This window comes from Harpia harpyja, chromosome 16 (assembly GCF_026419915.1).
Source record: "Harpia harpyja isolate bHarHar1 chromosome 16, bHarHar1 primary haplotype, whole genome shotgun sequence".
Taxonomy (NCBI): domain Eukaryota; kingdom Metazoa; phylum Chordata; class Aves; order Accipitriformes; family Accipitridae; genus Harpia; species Harpia harpyja.
In genome coordinates this window covers 15,755,033-15,775,740 of record NC_068955.1, presented here as the reverse complement: position 1 = coordinate 15,775,740, position 20,708 = coordinate 15,755,033, and the positions used below count along the sequence as shown (strand labels likewise).

The 20,708-nt window shown below is 47.0% G+C and overlaps 1 protein-coding gene across 1 annotated transcript; it reads left to right on the top strand.

Moving 5' to 3' along the window:
• Positions 1-14,950: 14,950 nt before the first annotated feature.
• INS (insulin) lies at positions 14,951-18,912 on the top strand. Its single transcript, XM_052812089.1, has 3 exons — positions 14,951-15,029; positions 15,585-15,788; positions 18,776-18,912. The coding sequence occupies exons 1-3, from the start codon at positions 14,951-14,953 to the stop codon at positions 18,910-18,912; spliced, it is 420 nt and encodes a 139-aa protein (XP_052668049.1).
• The last annotated feature ends 1,796 nt before the right edge of the window (positions 18,913-20,708 follow it).

Here is a 20,708-nt window from a genome sequence, read left to right as displayed (position 1 = left end):
GACTTTTACCACCCTTGTCCACTATATACTATTTTTATAATTTCCTCTTTAAAGAAATGCAAGGCTTAGCAGTTAAGTTTTGGCTATTAGGTGTAAGTATCCTCCAATATTTATATATACCATCGCTCTCCAATGTTATGTAGCTCAGTCATAATAGTTTACAATCCATTACACTTTATCCCATTTCAGACCTTCACATACATATGCTTAACCCCCAGTTCTCTCAAATTGTAACTACTGAGCTACTGACAGCACTTAGTCTCCCACCTACTTCAATCCCTCCTTTCTGTTTCCTTTCTTATTTGACCCCCCTCCTAAATTCCTCCTAAATTGCTTAAAAGGCCATTACTGAAATCAGCAGTTCAACACTATGGCTAGCTACTTCTCCTCAAGCTGTTCCTCCTCCTCTGATTGTCCCATAAATTAATAAAACTACTGAGTTCATTGAGTTGTTATAATTTTAGAGCACTTTTTTCAAAGCTTCAGCTATGATTTCCCAATCTGGGTGGATCCAGATCTTGAGCTGTAACTCTCAAGGTTCCCTTAAGGGCTGTAACAATTTTTAATTTGGGGTCTTAAGCTATTACTCTTTGATTAAGTAGCTGGAGCAAGCTATGCAAGACTAAGGCAGGTTAGGTCATAGGTTAGCTATCTAGCCATGAAAATCTTATTGGTGACTCCAGTAAAACAGACTAAGATAAAGAAAATAAAGCTTCAAACAGGCAAGAAGTAACAATGAAGCCTGTATAGTTAATGCAGAGCTTATGGCCTTGTCAGTAATAGCAATGCCACATTACTGCAGGTCACTGTTCCTCCTCTCCTTTGGTAGTCTCCAGCTCCTGGGTTACTGCCCATGAGTGCAGCAAGGATGCTGCAAACCCTGCAGTGATGCCAGGCTCCTGATCAGGACTGAGCAGGGAGTCTCCGTGGAGGTGTTTGCTTTCTGGCCTGGCCTCAAAACCCATAAAGGTCTGAAGATGGTTGCCTCTAGTTCTCCAAAGTACATCACAGTCATTATCTGCCTTGTTAAATGTCTAAAATTAATGCAATTTATAAAAAGACCAAAGCTATTAATATGGAGTGAAAAGCCAAGTTAAAAATCCTTGCAACTGCAGGAGCCCTCAACTCCTCCGCCTTGCCTTGGATTTTGCATTGCTGCTCCGTGACTCTGTCAGCTGTTGCTTGTTCGAGGAGCTGTAGTAAAATCTGTTGCCCTACAAAAATAGAAAATAAGCAAAACTTGAAGCATGAACCAGCCCCGTTAGCATGCAAGCATATAAACAGATCTACTGCAGCCACACGTGAGGTAAACACCATGCGGGCCGCTCCTGTTTGCTTCCGAGAGATGAGGCTGAGCTGGGGCGTGCTGTGAGTGCGGGGGCTCAGGCTGAACAGGTGCTGGAGGTTCCTCTTTGGGGCATTTTCTGTGTCTGTGTTCTTGACAAATTCATGACAGATTCCAGAATTTTTTGGCCCCTTAGGGGGACATCTGAGAAACATGAACCCATTTGTATTTACCATTGCCCTCATCTATTTAATATCTTAGAGGACTTATCCTATTAGTAACATAATAGGTCCCCTTCCATTTTGTCTCTAGGGCTTGTTCCTTTTTATCTGATTTCAGATACATTACTTGGCCCCTTATTTCATAAGCCAGATATGAATTGGATTCTTCCTTTCTCATTTTACCTATTTTTCTCATGTTGCTGCTTCTACCCAAGCCTTGTTTTCTTCTTTATCCTGCCATAATATTTTAGGGCCGCCACGGAACGGGCTATCCAAACAAAATATGGTAGGGTTGTAAGCCAGGCCCTAATCTTTCACTGCTTCTTAAAGCTACTAATATTGAGGTTAACTTTTCAGCGCATTGTTTTGGATATTGTCCTACAATTTTCTTTAGTCTGTTTTTAATAGTCTGACTCATTTCTGTCTACCAGTCTGGAGGATTGCAGGTGGTAGGGTATATGCAGTCCTTGCTTAATCCCCAGTTTACTCATTAAGGCTCAAGTTACCTCACTTACAACACCACCACCACCACCACCCCCCGTCCGCTCTTCATCTCATCCTATCTCAGCTGCTGTTCCATACCTATGGACAATTCTCTTTAACAGCATTTTTACAGTTCAAGCAGCTGTATTCCTTTTAGGTGGAAGAGCCTTAATCCATCCTGGAAAGATATTCATAGTTACAAAGAGATACTGATAACCTTCTTTAGTTTGTGACAGTTTACCTGGATAATCCCTTTGCAGTATTTGCCGAGGTCCTCAGTTTAGCCAGTGCAATAGAGTTGGCAGCTTTCTTTTACTAGTCCACTTTTGCATCATTGCACGCCTTATGCAGTTTTTATTTATGTCCTCTATTTCTTGCTTCGTTTGGGGCCAAATATAAATTCTTTGCACTCTTTTCAGAGTACCCTGTACTCCTTTATGTAACTTATTACGACAGTCTAAGATAACTTGCTCTCATTCAGCCAGCCACAGTATCCATCCCATTTTCCCTTTTAGCTGATTCCTCGTTGGGGCTGCAGTAAACAAACTCTGAGTCAATTTATCTACTTGCTCACTAAATTGTTTCTCAGTATTGCTTTCAGTCTTCCCATGTACTTTAACACCATTTACACATATTTTATTCCCACTCTCCCTCTAGACTTGTGAAATAAACCTCCTGTTTTCTTCATGGTGTCCCATTATGTGTTTGCCATTGCCTTTCTCCCTCTCATGCATCCAATATTTTATCCTATTATCAGCATAGTAGCTATCTGTAGAGAGATATTGTGAGGGGGTTTGTCTTTTACTGACAGCCTGTAAGCTCCTTGGCATGATCCTTTCTCTAGTTTCCCCACTATTTGTTCCCTCATTCCTCTAATAGCAGTATCTTAGATTATTTTTCCTTCTTGTTCAAATTTAGCACTCCCATTGAGTGCTCAATACCTTTGGTTTATTACCAGTTTCCTTTAAAAAGATATCCATATTAATAACCATTTCTTCTCTTTGTGCTTAAGAGCAGAGTATGAGTAGACTAGCGTACAACTGGACTATCAAGGGGGAAAGCCTCAAAGACCATCACAGGCCAGACTGCCTCTAGCCAGGCTTTCTTATGGCGAGGGAAATTTTGGTGCAGCCCCTGGAGAGAGGAGGACTCATGCTACCGGTATCCATTTTCCTTCACTATTTTTCTGGAACAGTACTGGTCCCACAGAATCAGCTCATGTTGGAATTCTTATTACAAATAATTTTCCTTTGACTGCGAATTTTAGTGCAGGAGCTTTTCAAGCAGCTTCTTTCACGTTAGATAAAGCACGGTCTTGCTCTTTGCTCCAGCTCCCTTCCTGATTCTTTTTCTGTCATTTCCATAATGCTCTGCTGGTACTAGCAAAGATGGATATGCTTCCAGAAGATACTAGCACAGTTATAGATATGCTGCCATAAGAAATTAAATCCTCCCAGCACTCTTCAGAGTTGGGACTGGTTAGTGGGAGTCTTTATTTCACAGAAAACTTAACCTTTCTAGCATCTATCCATCTTCTTATTTCACCAGTTCGAATTCCCAAGCAGTTAACCTGGGGTTGCATTAATTGTGCCGTATTCAAATTGACTTTAAATCCCTTTTGGTCTATTAATTTTAAAACTCGGCTACTTCTCTCTTGTACCTCTTCTTCTGTAGCTGTGGTCCCCGAATATTATTCACATAAGACAATTTCTTTCCTTCATCTCTCAGATACCATCATTCAAACACTTTTCTAATGCAAGTGTGTGCAGTGGGGCAGGTGCTCGGCCCTGTGGGATGCAAATAAAAGTATATTGTTTGTCTCTTAATGTGAAAGCAACTCTGTAAATTGCTTCTTCCCCTGCATTTTGCCATATGGGAGTTTGCTGTGAATCGTGGGGGTGCATTTGTGCCGCTAGCTCTCCTAATTCATCTGCTGTCCAAGGAGCCTGACTCAGCCTCGGGGCTGCCAGGGGCAATGGAGATACCTGTGCTCCATTGGGAGTGGGTGGTTGGTACATGGTATCATGTCCTGCTGACATTTGAACAGCTCCCCATCAGTTCATTAAAGGCTCTCCATCTTCCTCAAGCTTATGGACTCATGTTAATGCTGCCAGTTGCATCCTTGTCTTACCATTCTGCTGGGCAATTTGATGAAATGCCCATGATGGCTTGATGAAATGTTCGAGGAGGTGCCCAATGTGCAATGAATAAAAGCTGGTGGAGCACAGGCTCTAATCAATTTACTGCTTAATTCCCATTTAATTCAAAATTTGAAGCAATTTCTCTAAGTCGTACACTCCACTCTACTGTTGTGCTTCCTTTCAGTGGCTTCATATCTGCAGCTACCTGCCTTGGGGTCACTTTTTTTCATTTTATCAGCTACAGCAGTTTGATCTGCTGTACCTGCCTGCCCCGGGATAGCACTTGCAGTTTTTGTGGGATATGCTGCTATTCCCAACTTCTCTTTCTTTCTCATTTGCCCATATCATCCTTGAAATCATCTTTCTCTGATGGCTCCCGATCCAGTTCTCTCCACCACTTCCTGCAGCTACAGCAGTTATTTTTAATTTTTGCATCCCAATCTGCTTTTGAAAGTGTCTAATTTTAGCTTTGCATTTACTATGATCAGGTCCCTTTTGAGCTCTCCCTTGCTCCAGGGTGAATCACTGCACTATATATGTTAATCCCTCTCCTTACTTCTGCAGTTTTTCCTTCTCTTTTTCTAAATTCATCTGATTCTCTAATTGCCATTGCACCTCCTTATTGCCTTTTTGGGCCACTAGATGGTATTCCTTTTCTAAAGACAAACTTATTTCAAGTCACTTGATAGACTCTTTTAAAACACAATTTTCCCGTTGAAGCAGCTGATACTCTGAAGTTGCCTTGGCTCGGTCGGCATGGATTATTGCTGCTTCCTATACCAGTCCCACTAATAGAGGCGGTGGATCCTTGAGTCTGCCTTCATCCGTTCTCCTGTATTGGGGAACATTTGGTCTCTATCACCCATCAGCTTCCTGTGGGCTGGAGAGGCGCCCACAGCCCCTGCTGTAATCTCTGATATTGTTGGGATTTCCTGTAGCCCTCCAATATTCCTGTTTTTAGGCTTTTTCCTGAGTCGTCTTAGATTTTTCCCATGCTTTAAATTTCATCTTAAGGTATCCCTGAAGTATTGCGCACAAGGCTGGTCAGATTTGTAGAGTTGCCTTGAATGAAATTGCTCAGGGGAAAAGACTTTGAGGATCTACCCAGTCACACCCTCCACCAAAAGATGTTATAAATTCCTTTTTCCTGACAGTGGAACAGATTTGTAGGATTATGTGGCTGCTTAGAGCTAAGCATAAGCTCATGTCCTTTGGGTGGGTCATGGGAGCCTTCATGCCATTTCCCCAGACTTTACCAAATGTGGCTGCAAGCTCTATAAAAAGTGACCTGGAGAAAGCCAAGGTGATGGGTCAGCCCAGGTTAAACCCTCCTGTAGATGGAGGTGATGGCTGGTGAGGGAGGAAGAAAGGAGAAGAGCCTTCCTCGGAGCCAGGCCCCACCGTACCCTCTGGTATCTGCGTGTCCCAGTGCCTCGCTGAGCAGTCTCTTGCTGTTGTCGCTGCTGCTGTTGTGGGTGGATCTGTCTGTCTGTCTCTCTGCGTAAAGAAATACGAAACAGAATTATTTTTCATTTTGGAATCGTGCTGCTGCTGACATGATATTAAGAATAAAAAAATTATATTTCTGGTCTAGCATCCTGAGTTTGGCTCTTGCGTCCTTCTGCTGTCCAGATTCAAGTCAGCCAGCCATCTTGCCTGCAGGCAGTACGCAAAATCCAACCTGGGGCCCGTTACGGCAGGAGATCCGCAACTTGTGCTCATGCAAAATGTTAACTTGGAGGTGAAAAATGGTCCCTTGTTTGCAGACGAGCTGATCTAAGCCTTTCTTTGCCAGGATATTACCAATTGCACAATTATGCATGGAACAGTAGTTGGGAGGTCTCTTTTAAATAGTAACACACCAGGGGGCTTGCCTTCGCTACGTGCTTTCTCTCCCAGCATTTCTCACTGTTTCTGTTCAGTTCCAGTAATGCTGGCCATGTAGGAATGCCAGCGTGTGCACTGTGCCTGGTAATGTAGTCTGGTTTGCGTGTAACCAGGCTATGCAACTCTGAGCCTAAATGTTGAACACCCTTCTAAGAGTAATTAGGGGAGGATCCTGCTTGCTTAAGCGTAGGGACTATTTTAGATGACCTAAGGCATCTGCTGCATCCATGTGGGAGTGGTGGATGGGATACAGGATGCCCAGGAACTGGAATGCACCCCCGGAGACCAGAAGAGATGCCCAAGGCCACATAAGTGTTTCCTACTCCAGTTATCCTTATGTTTAAGGAAACTAATTCCAGTCACTGCTGCAAGCTTGGCTTTTACATGAAAGCCAGACTCTTTCTCTGGTTAAATGCCTTCCAGAATCACAGACAGAGGTAGATTAATGTGTTGCCGGCACAGGTCTGGACTATGCATCCAGGCACCCCAGCAGTGTCTGAGAGGGAGTTTCCTAATTTAGGACTTGTAAGGATACCCTGTATCTTCATAGCGCTCGTTAAAGTGTTACAGCTGTAATGAATTCATCTTCATTACACGCTTGGGAGGTAGAGAAGTACTCTTGTCCCTGTAAAAGGCTGACAGATAAAAGGAGGCAGAGAATCAGAGAGACTCAGACCAGGCGCAGAGCCTGAAAAGTAATTACATGCCTAAACAGCTTTGGGAAGAAGCGTCTAAGTGGCAGATCTGGGGCTTGAACCTCTGTCAGCCCCCTCAGGACCAAATCTTTCTTCTTGTGCTGTGATGGTACGGATCAGAAGAACTCAATTATTTACAAATCCTATAGCCGCAGGTATGCGCGCACACACGCACCGCCCCCCTGGAGATGGGAATTGATTTGGATAAGGCTGCAGCTGACCTGAGCTGTCATTCGTACTGCTAATCCAGCTCAAATCAGACTTGTTTTTTTCCCCAGGGACCAGAAAAGGTACTGCACTTTCCACTGCAAAGAATTTGTTTTCAGTTTTCCTACACTTGTTCATTACAATGATTGGGAAAACACTAGGTTTTCTAGGGGAAAGACGATCTTTTGACATTTTTCTGGCACGGCTGAAAGCAGAAAGTATCTGAAATGTCTTGAAAACTGATCAGGAGATTTTGGGGGGGGGGGGGTGCTTTTTGTTTTTTTAACTGAATAGAGAGGTTTGCAAAGATTAGGTAAGGGATTTTAAAACCTATGTGACTGCACCCCAGATGTGCTACCATAGCCTTGCAGCACTCTTGTGCAGCTGGTAGGGTTGGTGGTGGCAGGTCAATAAAACAAGTATTTGGAGATTGGACATTTTTCAGACTTGCAGGTGCTGTGCTTCAAATGAACGAGGGTTTCTTCATGTCTCTGTTAATGAATTCACTTCCACCACCTTGTACACGGTGTATATCACCCAGGAGCAGCTGGAGCACGCGCACATACTGACTTCTGTACTGCAAGCCTCCCAAAACCATGTACCCACCCCACCCAGACTCCCTGCACATCCCCCAAATCCTCTCCTTCAGAACCGTAGAGGGTTTGTGTCACGATCTATATTTCCCCAAATCCAAAATACTCCCTCCACCTCCAACCAGCCACTATCACATGTTTCTGTAAGTGATGTTCAGAGGTTTAGCTTGGGATGGAGCAACTAGTTTTGAAACTCCTGTGAAACACAGGTTTGAATTAGACCTGAACCACAGTGATGCAAGACCGGACAGGCTCAGTGGTGAGCTCCAGTGCCTGATGGGGTCAAGGCCCATCTTCATTGATTTTCCTGGAGGGATAATAATGCAAAATCCATTTTTTCACTCCCTTCATTAGTTCTACGTGGTCTCTTTGCGATTATTTTCTCTGGGCACAGCAGGGTGAATTGATCTACAAAATATTTGCAGGGTTGGTGGAGGATTAAGTATCTCGCACAGATAGTTCAATGCAACAGTTGTTACCCAGGACAGCAGAGAGAAAAACGGGGTGGGGTAAGGGAGTTGTTCATTTTCCTTCCACTAAGGTCAGCCTTAAATAACTCTCCCACCTCCCTCAGAGGCTGAAACAAGATAATAAGGACAAAAATGTCAGAGCAAAGCACGGGGCCCCTCTATTTACAGCAAAGGCCAAATTGCTAACCAACAGATCGGAGCTTGCTTTCTAAACACCGATAAGCGGCACCTTTGAATTAACAGCCCTGGTTCCTCCGCTGCTGTAAATCAGCCTGACCCCGACTGCCCGCAGCACCCCAGTGCCTCCCCCCGGCCCAGGGCTCCCCGGCAGGAGGAGGGGGCTGCAGCGGCAGGCTCACCCCTCCTGGCCCCTGGAGATCCCTGTGCCTGGCTCCAAACACCCCCTCATCTCCCCCTCCCCAGGCCCCTAACGTTAACAAGCCTTATCAGTAGGATTTACACCTCCTTGTCTAGGAACCCATAGGCAAGCCTACAGACTGGTTACCGGTGTGCATCCAAATCCTTAAAGTAGCTTTAAGTGTTCAAAACAATCCACTTACCCAGTGATAATTAATGATATCGGACCAGGGAGTCCCCATCCCCTGGCAGGGAAGATCAGAGCACTCTACAGTGGGGTCCGGCTGACTGCGAGCAGGGAGGGGGTCAGCCCTTCTGCAAGACCTCGGCACCTCCCGGTCCTGGCAGAGCATCCCGGGAGCGAGGAATAACCAGTGGTGCTGGCGATAACGCCAGGGAGATGGATGCCTGGGAGCAGCCACTGCTGACAAGAGCAATGGTGGGTTGGGTTTTATTTGCTGCCGGATGCTGTGTTAGCAAAGGTCCTTTGGCGCAGAGCTGTGCTGGTCAGCGAAACACCAGTTCCCACGTGGGTGATGCTGTGGGAGTGAGGGGGAAGGTGGAAAAAATCACAGCTCCTGTCTCGGGTCCCAACCCAGCTGGAGGCATCCGAAGTGCTAAAGCTTGGAGCACCCTGCGAAGGCGAAGGAGCGAGCGGTACCTTCAGATAGCAAGCCACATCTCCTGGAGAAAAGTGGGGCCTCAGGGCAGCAGCATCAGGGCAGCATTAGCCAAAATCTCCAAGAGCACCCTAATAGCAAAGCAGTGGCTTTTAAAGTAAAGTTTATTCTAGAAAACGGGGTCTCAAATCTTCATATTTAAACTCAGCAGAAAGTGTAGTGCGAGAATGAGTACGTTGTTCCTCAATGTCCCCTTACAGTATCACTTGCAGTCCCCAATTTTATCATCAGAGACACTGTGACAGATGTCGACAGTGCACCCACAGCTGCAGAGATGAGCAGTGGCAGACAACACAGAAGTATGTGACACGATCATTTATTTTCAACCTGTGACACCACTTTACAGCAGGGGACAAATCCAGCCTGAGCCAGCAAAAACCATTCCTTCATTTTTTGGCATTTCACTCCTTACCCCCTCACTGCCTCAACTGGCTATAGCACCCATCGATTTCTGCTATGTCTGCTGCTCTCTGGTGGCCTGCCCATGCTTTCTAGCACAGTGGCCAAGGACCAGGTCATCTTCTTCTCTATTTCACCAAAGGCTTCTCCGGGTCATCCATGCCTTTGCTTTCCAAGTGGTGCCTGTGATGCCACCGGCTGTGGAAGCCATGGTGGTGGCACCCTAAGACTTCAGTGCCTACAGTTGTGGACACTGGAGAAAACTCCCTGATGGACTCAATAGCCCCTCTCATGGTTGCTTCCTGAGGACCAGGTCAAGATCCTCTTTGGTTGTTCTCACGGACTTCCACAACATGAAGAAGGACAGAAGTGGTATCAGTGCTGAAAATGTGTATTTTTGGATTGGTGCTGATTCAGGCTACTTTTCCAGCGTGTCTCCACTCTGTGGAAGTTATTTGTTGCTTTTGTTGTTCACTACTTGTCCTCTAGTATGGTTTCATCACCTCTTCTAATGTTTCTCTATCTAGGCCAAGGATTACTTTTGGGCCATTAATAGCCACAGATTTCATCTTCTCCTCATTGATAAACACACTAATTTGTTCTGCTGCATCTGCTAATAGCTGTGTCTAGGAACTATTAGCAGCTTTTAGGTGCTATTTTCTCCTCTACTTTCTCAAAAAATATGTGGCCAGTAATATTTTAATGGGGTTAAAAGGAGCACACTTGTTTTTTCCATCTATATTTATAACCTCACATATGCTCTTCCCAAGGTGGATGGGAAAGATTTTGGGAGCTTTACCCTAGAGATCATTAAATTTGGTCTATTTTTCTTGGGTAGCTGTACTTGTGTAGAGGTTTGAGCCTGCAGAGGCCAGGGGGGGCTTGAGCAAGGTGCAGCCAAACCAGTTTGCTGGTTCCATGGTCCCCAGTGAGCTGGGCTGGCCAAAGGCCAGCATTTCCCTGCTGAGAGGTGTGATGTACTCAGGAGGGACGGCCAGAGGGTTTGGGTTGCAGGAGGCTGTTCTCAGAGCCACAGCACACTTGGGAAACTCCCTTGTCCTCTCATGAAAGCTACTGGCTCTTCTGAGTTGCTCCCTGGATCATCTTCTACCAGTAAGCTGCATCTCCAGAGGTGCGGATGTACTCACAACCCTCTCTGCTGTTAGCAGCTAACCCAAAGGTGACAGAAACTGATTGGCCAGACCTGGTTGGTTACACTGGGCTTTGGGTTACACCCTCCATTTTATGAATCAACCCTTTGTGCTCTAAGCAGCAAGATAATGTCCCTGGCCTGGAAGAGCCTGGAACGTTGTGAAATCCGCAGTCTGGCAGGAGCGTCTCCCTTGAGCCTGGTGGCTGGCGGGGTGATGGGGATGGCTCACATGCCCTGCACCCAGGCTGCTGCCTGGAGTAGTTTATAGAAGCAGCTGAGATTACTTGTATCCCAGTGAGTGGCCCCCTTCTCTGCTTGCACAATGCCCCTTTTGAAGAAAGGGCATCTCTCATTGTGTGGCTGCAGATAAGCCGCAGAGCCTCACCCTTCTATAGCAGCCCCCTCTCCCCCCGGCCCCAAGCCCACGGCGGCTGCCCCACCTGCCACGTATCTCTGCAGGCATCGCAGGATTTGGTTGCAAGCATTCCTGTGATTAAGTACCCTCCTCAGTGCCAGGTCCACCTCCCCACCCTTTGACTCGTGCCACTGCCGCTGGCGGGACAGTCACACGCTGCCACTCCACGGGTGCTTGGACACGCCAATGGGATTACAGCTGCTGGAAACCACACGGAGACAAGGAGCACCAAGGATGCCAGCTTCCCTGCTCTGCGCCATGCCACCGGCTGCTGCTGCACCCTGCATGGGAAGCGGAGCAAAGCCTGGAGGGGGCAACCACGGGGTCCTGGGGGGACCCCATTTCCCTGTACCGAGTGAAAAGCTACACCTCTGTAGCTCAAATGGCGCATGTACTTGAACGCATTGCCCCAACTACACATCCCCAGCTACCAGTGGCCATAGTGGAGCACCTCCCAGGGGCTGGCCACCACCAAAAGCTGCTCTTGGGGGTGCAGACCCCTCCGGGTGCCTCAGGGCCGTGTTTCAGCAGGCTGCTGGTGCAGCACAGGGGTGCATTGGCAGGCGGTTCCTCCTCTGGGGCTATTTGTTTCACAGGCCACCGAATTTGCCCTGCAGGGAAAAGGAGGCAGGCTGTCACTGCTGCGTTGCTCTCAGCTCCGCTTTTGGGGCAACACACACCCGGGGACAGGCAGAGCAGCCCCGACGGTGGCTGCTGAGCATGAAAGCAGTGGCGGGGATGCGGGTGGCGTTTCGGGGTCCCCGGGTGCTCTCCGAGAACCCACTCGCCTCCAGACCTGACCTTTGCTGTCAGTAAAACTTGCACAAACTTGTAATTGTTAACTAGTTCCCCCATAGCGGGCTTGTTATTTTTTCAGGACAGGGTTCGAAAATGCTAGACATCTACAGTAGTAAAGATTTTATTGTGCTGGCAACGGACTGTAAAACTTGATTACATGACACTGGGGATTGCCTAAACCTCGTTCCCACTGATGCAACTGCTTGGGGTCAGGGGGATGTGAGTGAGGGAGGTGGCTTCAAGTCACGTCTAAAGGTGGTTTAGCACAAAGGGCAGGAGCCAGGAGCAGCCCACTCCCACCCAGCTGCTCCCACCCTTTGGCCAAGTGAGCCCAATGTGGAGCTGGGGATCTGGGGGGGTCACAGGAGGCATGCGTAGCTGAAACAATGGACGAGCGTTTGGCCTGTCGCTGCCTAATCACATGAAAATCATGGGGAAGCCCAACCTGGAAGGAGTGAGCTGAGATTTTTCTTTAGACAAACTTTTCCATTGAGAAATGGGCTCCCTTTTTGGCCCCTTCTCTCAGTTTGCTGCTGACATGGGAGTTTTCCCTCTAAGACAAAACTTTCCGCAGTTTATATCCATTTTATATCCATTTATATCACTGCTAGCATTTTTTGTATTCCAAATGACCATTTATGGTAAGAAAATATGGTTTCCAATAAATAATCAAAGTGATCATATTTTGGAAGGGGAAAAAAAAATCATAGTAGGAAACTTTTGCAAAAAAAAATTGGCCCATGCTGAACTTTGAGCCAGCGTGATATCTTTTTTCCTTCCAATAAATCTTCTGGCTTATTTCTGCACCAAAACTACAACAAGCCAAGAGGGATTCCTGAATGCTCGGGTACAGTCAACCCTTCCCCTGCTGGGGCATGCTGTGGAAATGCCACAAGCTTTTCGAAGCTACCTCCAGGATTTGGTTAGCCAAGAGTAAGTGAAGCAACAGACTAATAGTGTGGCACTTCCAACACAAAATAAAATAGCTTTTTTTGCTACATCAGTGGGGTAAGCCTCGGGGAAGGGCGAAGCCCAGCAGGGAAGCTACCCAGAAGGGAGAAGAAAGTGGACAGAGGAGTTTCCTTACAAAGTCCCACTCTCAATAAAACATGAATTCAGGTGAGCACAGGTAATGTTCAAAAGTGCAAGAAGGAAAACCCTAAATGGCAAATCTCAGTGTGTGATCAACCTGGGGAACACCCTGCTCCGGAACCTCTCCAAGGCGACCACTGGACTGAGATCCATCAGACCTCATGCAGTGTGGTGACTGCAGGAAAACAACTGCTAAGGGGATCTGTAGGGTAATTCTGCAAGTGGCACAAGGTTTCTGCTCCTGGCTTCAACAACCTACTTCAAATGGGGTAAAATGCCAGGTTTTATCCTGTGTAGCTGCTAATTCCCCATCTTCTCCTGGTAGAAAGAAGGTCTGAGTAAGTGAATTCCCAGTATTCATATCTTGCTGAAACCTGAGACCTTCTTCATGGGTATACCACTAGGTCATTCAAGTACATCCAATATCTTTTTTGAGGGGAAAGGAGACAGAGATAGGGTTACACGTTCTGCAGAAATGCTATTAACTGTAGTTGAACATCACAACTTGGATTTATTAACAGGAGGCCGAAAGACCTACATGGCAGGGGATGTAAATGATAACCCTGTCTTGCATCCATTTGAGCAAATGAGTCCCCCCCCATACGCTCATCAGAGATTTAGCATTTCTCACCAGCCTTTTTGCAATCGTAGTCATTTAGCAAACATATGATACTTCACACTTAAAGCCATGACAGGGGCATATGGGACTTCCTACTTCCTAGATGCTGATGGATGGAATTGCTTTGGCTACTCAAGAAATCAAGGGTTTGGTTCGAGCCTCCGGGCATTCTGCGGATTTCAGTGAACTTCCTTCTGATTCATACTGTGTATGGAGAATAAGGATTATTCTAAGTTAAACAAGCAGCAGAGTTCAGGTGAAAATGTCTCCTTTTCAGTGGTGCTGAGCACTTGTAGTCTCAAAATTTAGAGCAGTGGGAAGTTTGAAGATCATCTCATCCTCAGTATTTAAAATGGGCCTTTTCAGGCAGAAAAAAAAGTATACTTTAAGCAGAAAAAGGTACAAACATGCTATTGGTGGCAGAAAAGTCGAGCACAGAGGTATCCAAAAAATGGGGTAATGTTGTGAAAGACAGAGCGAGCTAGGTCTGTTGCCAAAATCAGACCCACAAAACCCATGAAACCCATCATCTCATGTTAAAAGCAAACTTACCAGCCAGAATGGAGATAACCAGCTATCTGTTGGTTTTCACTGGGATTTACCAGAAACGTTTCTTGGTGTTGAAGACACCATTTTGGGCAGAGCCCCAGAGAGAAGAGCTGAGGTGCTCAGAGCTCTCACCTGCAAACGGCAGAGACCGAGTCTCTGCTCTGGTTAATCTCAAACAGGAATTTGAAGGGGCACCTGGCAGATGAAGGAGGGGACCTGCCTTTCAGTGGGCAAAGGGGGAAAAGCTTATTTTTTCACATACAAAATTTCAAATGCTCTAACTCTGGCCTTGTGCTGAGCTAAAACAACCACCCAAGGTCTCCTGCAAAATACAGATGGTATTTCTCCCCCAGCCCAAGCTGTGGACACGTGTCTCTCGCTGTGCGCCGCGTGGCCAGTGAGTGAGGCTGCAGATAGCCTCAGCGCAATAATGTGTTTTCCTTCCTCTGACACCTGACAGTAGCATGGTCTTACTGACAACTTGGTCCCATCGCTGCATACTTTCCAAGGTGATATTAATCAAACAGATTAACATGTTTGCCTTTAATTTTACATTTTAGAAACAGCTGTTGAGCCACCTCAATGCCAGCAGTGCCTATTGCCAGCATTAGTGTCATTAGTAATCATTGCAGCTGTAATAGCACCATTATCTCCTGCTAAAAGGGTCACTGATGGCTCAGGACAGAGCTTCAGGGAAGCAAAAACAGGTCGGATGAAATGAGATGGAAACTGCAAACTGTTGCTTCTCTCTTAACTTGCATAAAGACCTGTGGATGTTGCATAGAGGGAAATTAAAGTGCACAAGCAGCAAAAATTTTGGCTAGAGCGTCATCAAGGAGGTGGAGCTTGTGTAAGCTCTTCTGTCACTTGGGCTAATGTAAAGCATATAAATATGGGAAAGAGAGAATGGGGATATTACTACCAGCCAACCAGTCTTCATCTCTCAGAGCAAACTTCTCTCCATCTCTTGCTGCCCCTTCTTTGGGTAAGTCTGATTGCTGCTCTTTTAGCTTCTACCTGTTTTGCAGAGCTGTTTTCTTAAGTTGATGTAGCTGGTGGTGACAAGTGCTGGCTCACTAGTCCAAGAAGATGAGGTGTCTTCAGGTCTTTGAGCACGTTGTGCTGGTTTTTGGCCATCATCGTAAATAACAACCCCTTCTGACTTAGCAGTGAGGGTTTTTCCTCTGAAGATGTCTGCTTATCTCAGGTCTTCTGGACATGTATGCTACAGGGCTTGGTGGGATGGCTCTTCCAGTCTCGTTTGGCCTTTTGGGGAAAGACAGCAGGGAGGCCAGCACTGATGTGAGCATGTGGATGGAGATGGGCTTCTGGTTATAATCATTCGTCATTTACTGTAAAGACTTGTAAAGCCTGATGCAGAAAGCTCTCCTTCCCTCTCAAGCTAGGGCATCTTTAGAAGGTCCATCTGCTACTTTGGTCTCATTTTCATGCCAAAGGAGCTGAAGGACATAGGATGCTTCATGACAACTTATTTCTCCCTCCTACACCTCCCTGTGTCTCCTCTGCCTCTTAGCTCTAGGCCTCACCCTGCTCACCATGGCTCTCTGGATCCAATCGCTGCCTCTCCTGGCCCTTCTCGCTCTTTCCATCCCTGGGACCAGCCACGCGGCTGCCAACCAGCACCTCTGCGGCTCCCACTTGGTGGAGGCTCTCTACCTGGTGTGCGGAGAGCGGGGTTTCTTCTACTCCCCCAAAGCCCGACGGGACATTGAGCAGCCTCTAGGTAAGTCAGGCTCACCGTGAACGCAGTCGTATGCTATGCGATGCAAAATGTAAAAACTGCCTATCTTTGTCAGTGACACCAAGAATGTCCTTGATGGAGAATACCAGGAATACCTTTAACATACCAACAACATCACATTGCCAATGAAAAGGTCTTCAGGTTAAAAAGGCAGATGGGAGGGCATGCAGGGAAAGAGGATTTATGAGGCAAAAGGAATTGTGCCTGAAAGCTCAAACTTGTCTATTTCTTTGTGTGGCCATTACACTGGCCTGGGAGTGGTCATAGAAAATAAAGGTGGAAAGAACCCATGAAGCCTCCCTCTGCCCCCAAGACAGGATCAGCTGTCCCCATCCTATTCCTGACCCATGCTTGTCTAGTATGTCCATAAAATCCTCCAGTGAGAAATCTTCTTCTGCCTTCTGAAACTGCCTGTTCCCATGCTTAACTGATTGTCTTCTTGAGTATTTCTTCCCAATATCTAACCTGAACATCCTTTGCTATAAATTATTTTTTGTCTTCTCCATAGTGAACATGGGGAAGAGTCTACTCCTTTCTTCTCTATGGCTGCTTTTCAAAATATTTGAAGACTGTTCCAATGTCTAGTTTTAACCTGCTCTCAACTAAATCCCCTCCAGACTCCCCCCCACTCCCCACCCCCCCCACCTTCTTAGGTCATATTTTCTAGATGTCTGTCCATGCAAATCGTTCTGCATTTGGTTCACACCCTTACTGACTGGTGATGTCTGGAGAAGTGTACAGGACCCCAGCTGAGGCCTTGCCAGCAAGTAGAGTGAGCAATCTGGAAGAAAAATATTGCATGTTTCTCACACCATGTTCCTGTCTACACAGGTGGTTTGCCTTTTTCAAAGCAGCACTCCACGCTTGATTGATAGTGATCACTGTCTCCCTTGGATGCCTTGGCCCTCCCTTGGGTGGATCAGCAGTCCTTGAAGGACCACTACCACAGCCAAACCCTTGTCCTAGATGTGCAATGCAGTCTTCCTGCCTACCTTTAGCATCTTTCCCATTTCTTACTGAACAGCATCCCCTCTTTTCAGTGTTTCTGTAGTTTCAAAGATAATTTTTAGTACTAATCTTGCCCTTCAGGAGACTTGCAGCCCCCACAGCTTTATATCATCTTTTATTTCATGGTGGTGAAATGCTGGTGGAGCTGCTTTGGTTCCCCTTCTTAGGACTCCTGGACCGCTGATGAGTGCAAGCGCCAGGAGGAGATGACAGCCCTACCCACACACCCTGCAGTGCAGTGCTGGGTCAATGCCCCTGGTCCAGCACTTTGTGTCTGCATGGCAATGCAGGTGGCATGAGGCAGTCCAGAGAGCTGCCCTTCGACACAGTATCTGTATCTAGATGGGCCCAGCTCCAGCTTTAATGCAAGGATGATGTCTCTCCTGGAGATGGGTAACTGCAGTTCTTCTCAGCTTTGGCTCCTCTATGAATCCAGCAAGTACATTCTCTCTTCTGTCTTCCAAGCTACTAATGGAGACTGTAATAGATGCAGAAGAGACCCCTGCCTAATCCCAGCCATTTCAAGATGGACCATTACTTAACGTCCTCTGACTACGATACACCTCTCCTACCATTTCTCTTCCCATCACACACTGGTTTCATTCGTATCTGATTCCTTCTCCTGCGTATGTAACCATCTTGTGAAATAGTCTTAGAGGTCTTTGGAAGGTGAAGCAAGGTAATGTCATAGCAGAGGGTTTACCATGATTTGTTTTGAATGGCCAGCTGGGCTGTTAGTTGCTCCCTTCTCTGATTATTTGTTTCTGAAGACCGCCATGAATGGGTTGGAAGTTTCGTTAGCCAAATTCCCTAAATACTGTATGGAGAATTTCATCAGGGCCAACCAGTTTGAAAGTATCTGAGGACTTTCTACCTCTTTTTCCCAGGACTTTTGCCTGAGTCACCATCTCATTGTCACACAAGCAGGTTGTGTTTACAGTCTACTCGCAGCTGGCTGGAAGGATGAAGACAAGTAAATCACAAAACATTGACTAGCTATTTCCTCTTCTGCTTAATGCTGGACTAAATCTTTCCTAAATTTTCCTCCTAGCACACTAGCATAATGATTTCTTGTTACTCTTGTGCCTCGTTCATTGCATCACACTTTGGGGGCTTGGGGATTTTGCATCTTGTGCTGTACTTTCATATTGCCCTAGAAACCACATCTCATTCTCGCTTTCCAGGCATTTTCTTTTTGTTGTTAGGGGCTCTTTTCTTCCTACAGGAAAAATCACTGCTTTATTTGCCATTTTCTATATTTGGCAACTAAAACCTGAACAGTTCTGTCCACAAGTTTTCAAGTTCCCACCAGCAAACGAGACATTCTGTTGAGTTTTGTGTGTGTCCAAATACCCCAATTCATCATTCCTTCTAAAAACTTGTCCCCAGCTGTGAACACGGACACACATGAACGCTTTTGCCATCGGCTGGAGGCTACATCCTGGCAGCCAACAGGAGCAGGCTGTTCAGGACCAGCTGGGAAATGCATCCAGCCCCAGGACTGGACTGTCCTTGCAATCCCATGGACATCCCAGTTGTTTGCCCAGGCTCCCAGAAGAGTGGGTAACTGCCAGAGGGAGCCTGCAGTCCCAAGCAACTCATCTCTCAGCCCATTTTATCATCTTTCTTACTAGCTGCTCACCCTAAGGAGAGTGCAGGGTTTCTCTTCTTCTCCACACCTTCCTCAGTAAAGCCCCTGTATCCCTTTGTCCCTCACACTGCTGATATCCACTCAGCTTGGCTCCTTCTGAGCATCATAGGATTATTTTGGGAGAGGAAACGCACAGCCTGAAGGTGCTACAAGCAGCATCAACCCGGGGAAACCTTTGCAACTTCCTCCCCATTTTCTAGCCAACTCTGGCTTAAAAATCTGGTATCTGCAAATGGGGTGTCTGCAGGACTCAACAGCCAGGGCTGATGCTGTGTGATATCCCATGGCTTATCTTTTTCTTCCCTGGCAGTGAGCGGTCCCTTGCACGGTGAGGTAGGAGAGCTGCCCTTCCAGCAGGAGGAGTTTGAGAAAGTGAAGCGAGGGATCGTCGAGCAATGCTGCCACAACACGTGCTCCCTCTACCAACTGGAAAACTACTGCAACTAGCAGCGATGCCAGTGGCAGGGAGCTCATGGGCCACAGGTAGAAACACGCACTTATGCTACTGCACCTTCAAAGCAATTGAATAAATGTTGTGGATCTATTTGAACGACTGTGCCGGTTCATGCATCCATGTCTCGGGGAGGGGGCACCGAAGTTCACTTTAGGGTGTCATTGTACGTGCTCCGGTAACGCAGTTTCAAAAGGTCCTGGAGCCACCCATCACTTCACACTATCCTTCTGCCATCCAAATGAACTGCCTGGGAGGGAGGGAGGGAGGAGGATTATGCAGTGCCAGAGTGGGTATGCAAAGCACCCAGTACCTCCGGTGCCCAGGGGACGAGGAGGAGAGGGCAGAGAGGCTTGAACAAGATTTCTCTTTCTAGGGAAACATTACAGGGGAGTATCTGTGGTAATGTCATGCTGATCAACTTCCTGCAGTTCACAGCCCAAATATAGCCAGGCAGCTGGGAGACCAAACTTCCTCAGCTGCGTAATGGAAACAGTTCAGATTAAGCAAAGAATTAAGTCACCTATTAATTGTACCCAGAAAAATCGTGGATGACCGCCATGACCAATTTAGAAAGTGTGTCCAGTTCCCTCTTCTGCTTGTGGGAGGCTCAGGCAGAGTCCTTGCTGTGGGACACCCTTGTCATTCACAAGTATTCGACGAGTCACATGCAGAAAGCAGTTTTCATCCAAAAGGAGTTTTAAGTGTATTGGCCAAGAGCTGGGCATTTCAGGGCAGAATCCCTGCTCCTGTTGCTGCAAATGTCTTTTGAGTATCTGCCCCAAAATCACTGCTTTCTGGGAGGAAAAGCTGCCACGGCAATGCCAGCTGGCTGGGGTGGCAAAGAGTGTGGGGAAGGGTCATGCCCCCTCTGCCAAGAGACTCCTGTGCCAGTGTAGTGGAAGCCATGCAGGAGGTGCCCATGGGATGGGCACACCCTGGCAGAGGTGGCAGCAGTGGCCGGGGCTGCATTTTGCTGGTGGCAGATTTTGAAAGCTGTTCTAAGAGAAGGCTGTGGTTTTAACAGCCTCTTTTCCCAAACCAGATCCAACTGCCTCCATCGGAGCTGTGCAGATGGAAGCTGCCATCTCATCCCTGCCAGGATGCATTGCTCCTGCTCCTGTCATGGATGGAGAACAAAACTGGCAAAACCACTGCAAACTGAAGGGCTGGAAGAGCAGCCAGAGGAGCTGCTGAGAAGAAGACACAGCCATAAAATAGGAAAACAGAAAGCACCAGCGATTTGCTGCCGTGACCCTCCATATGGGCTCCCTTGATGCATCCAAGAGCCCGTGACAGGGGCCCCCTCCTGCAGCTGCCACACCAGTGCTGCTCTGCTGGTGCTGCTCCCCCTGACCACCCTTCCGTCCCTCTCCATCACCCCTTCCTCTGGGCCCTGCTGAATATTTCCAGCAGGAGAGCTTGCAACAGTGTCAGGCAGCCATGGGCCAAAATCTTGTGGTTATGAAAGCATGGCAAGATGTTTGCTGTTTCTGAGCTACTTGGCTACCACCGAACCTCACAGCATATAGCTCCAGTGGTTTCTAAAGGTGACTCCCTAGAAACAATTCTTCTACCTGTCCTGGTACCCCATGAGATCAGGATTGGTGTTACTGCAGTAAAAATAGCAGAGCTATTGTTCATGGTAAGGCCACCATCATATTCAGGCACGCAATGGAGTTCCAGCAATCCCATACATCCATCCGCCCCAAGGAGATCTCACCCTGATCCCAAAGGCAGAGCGTCGGGTCTGCTTGCATAGTCTGGAGGGAAAGTACATCCCAGAGAAGTG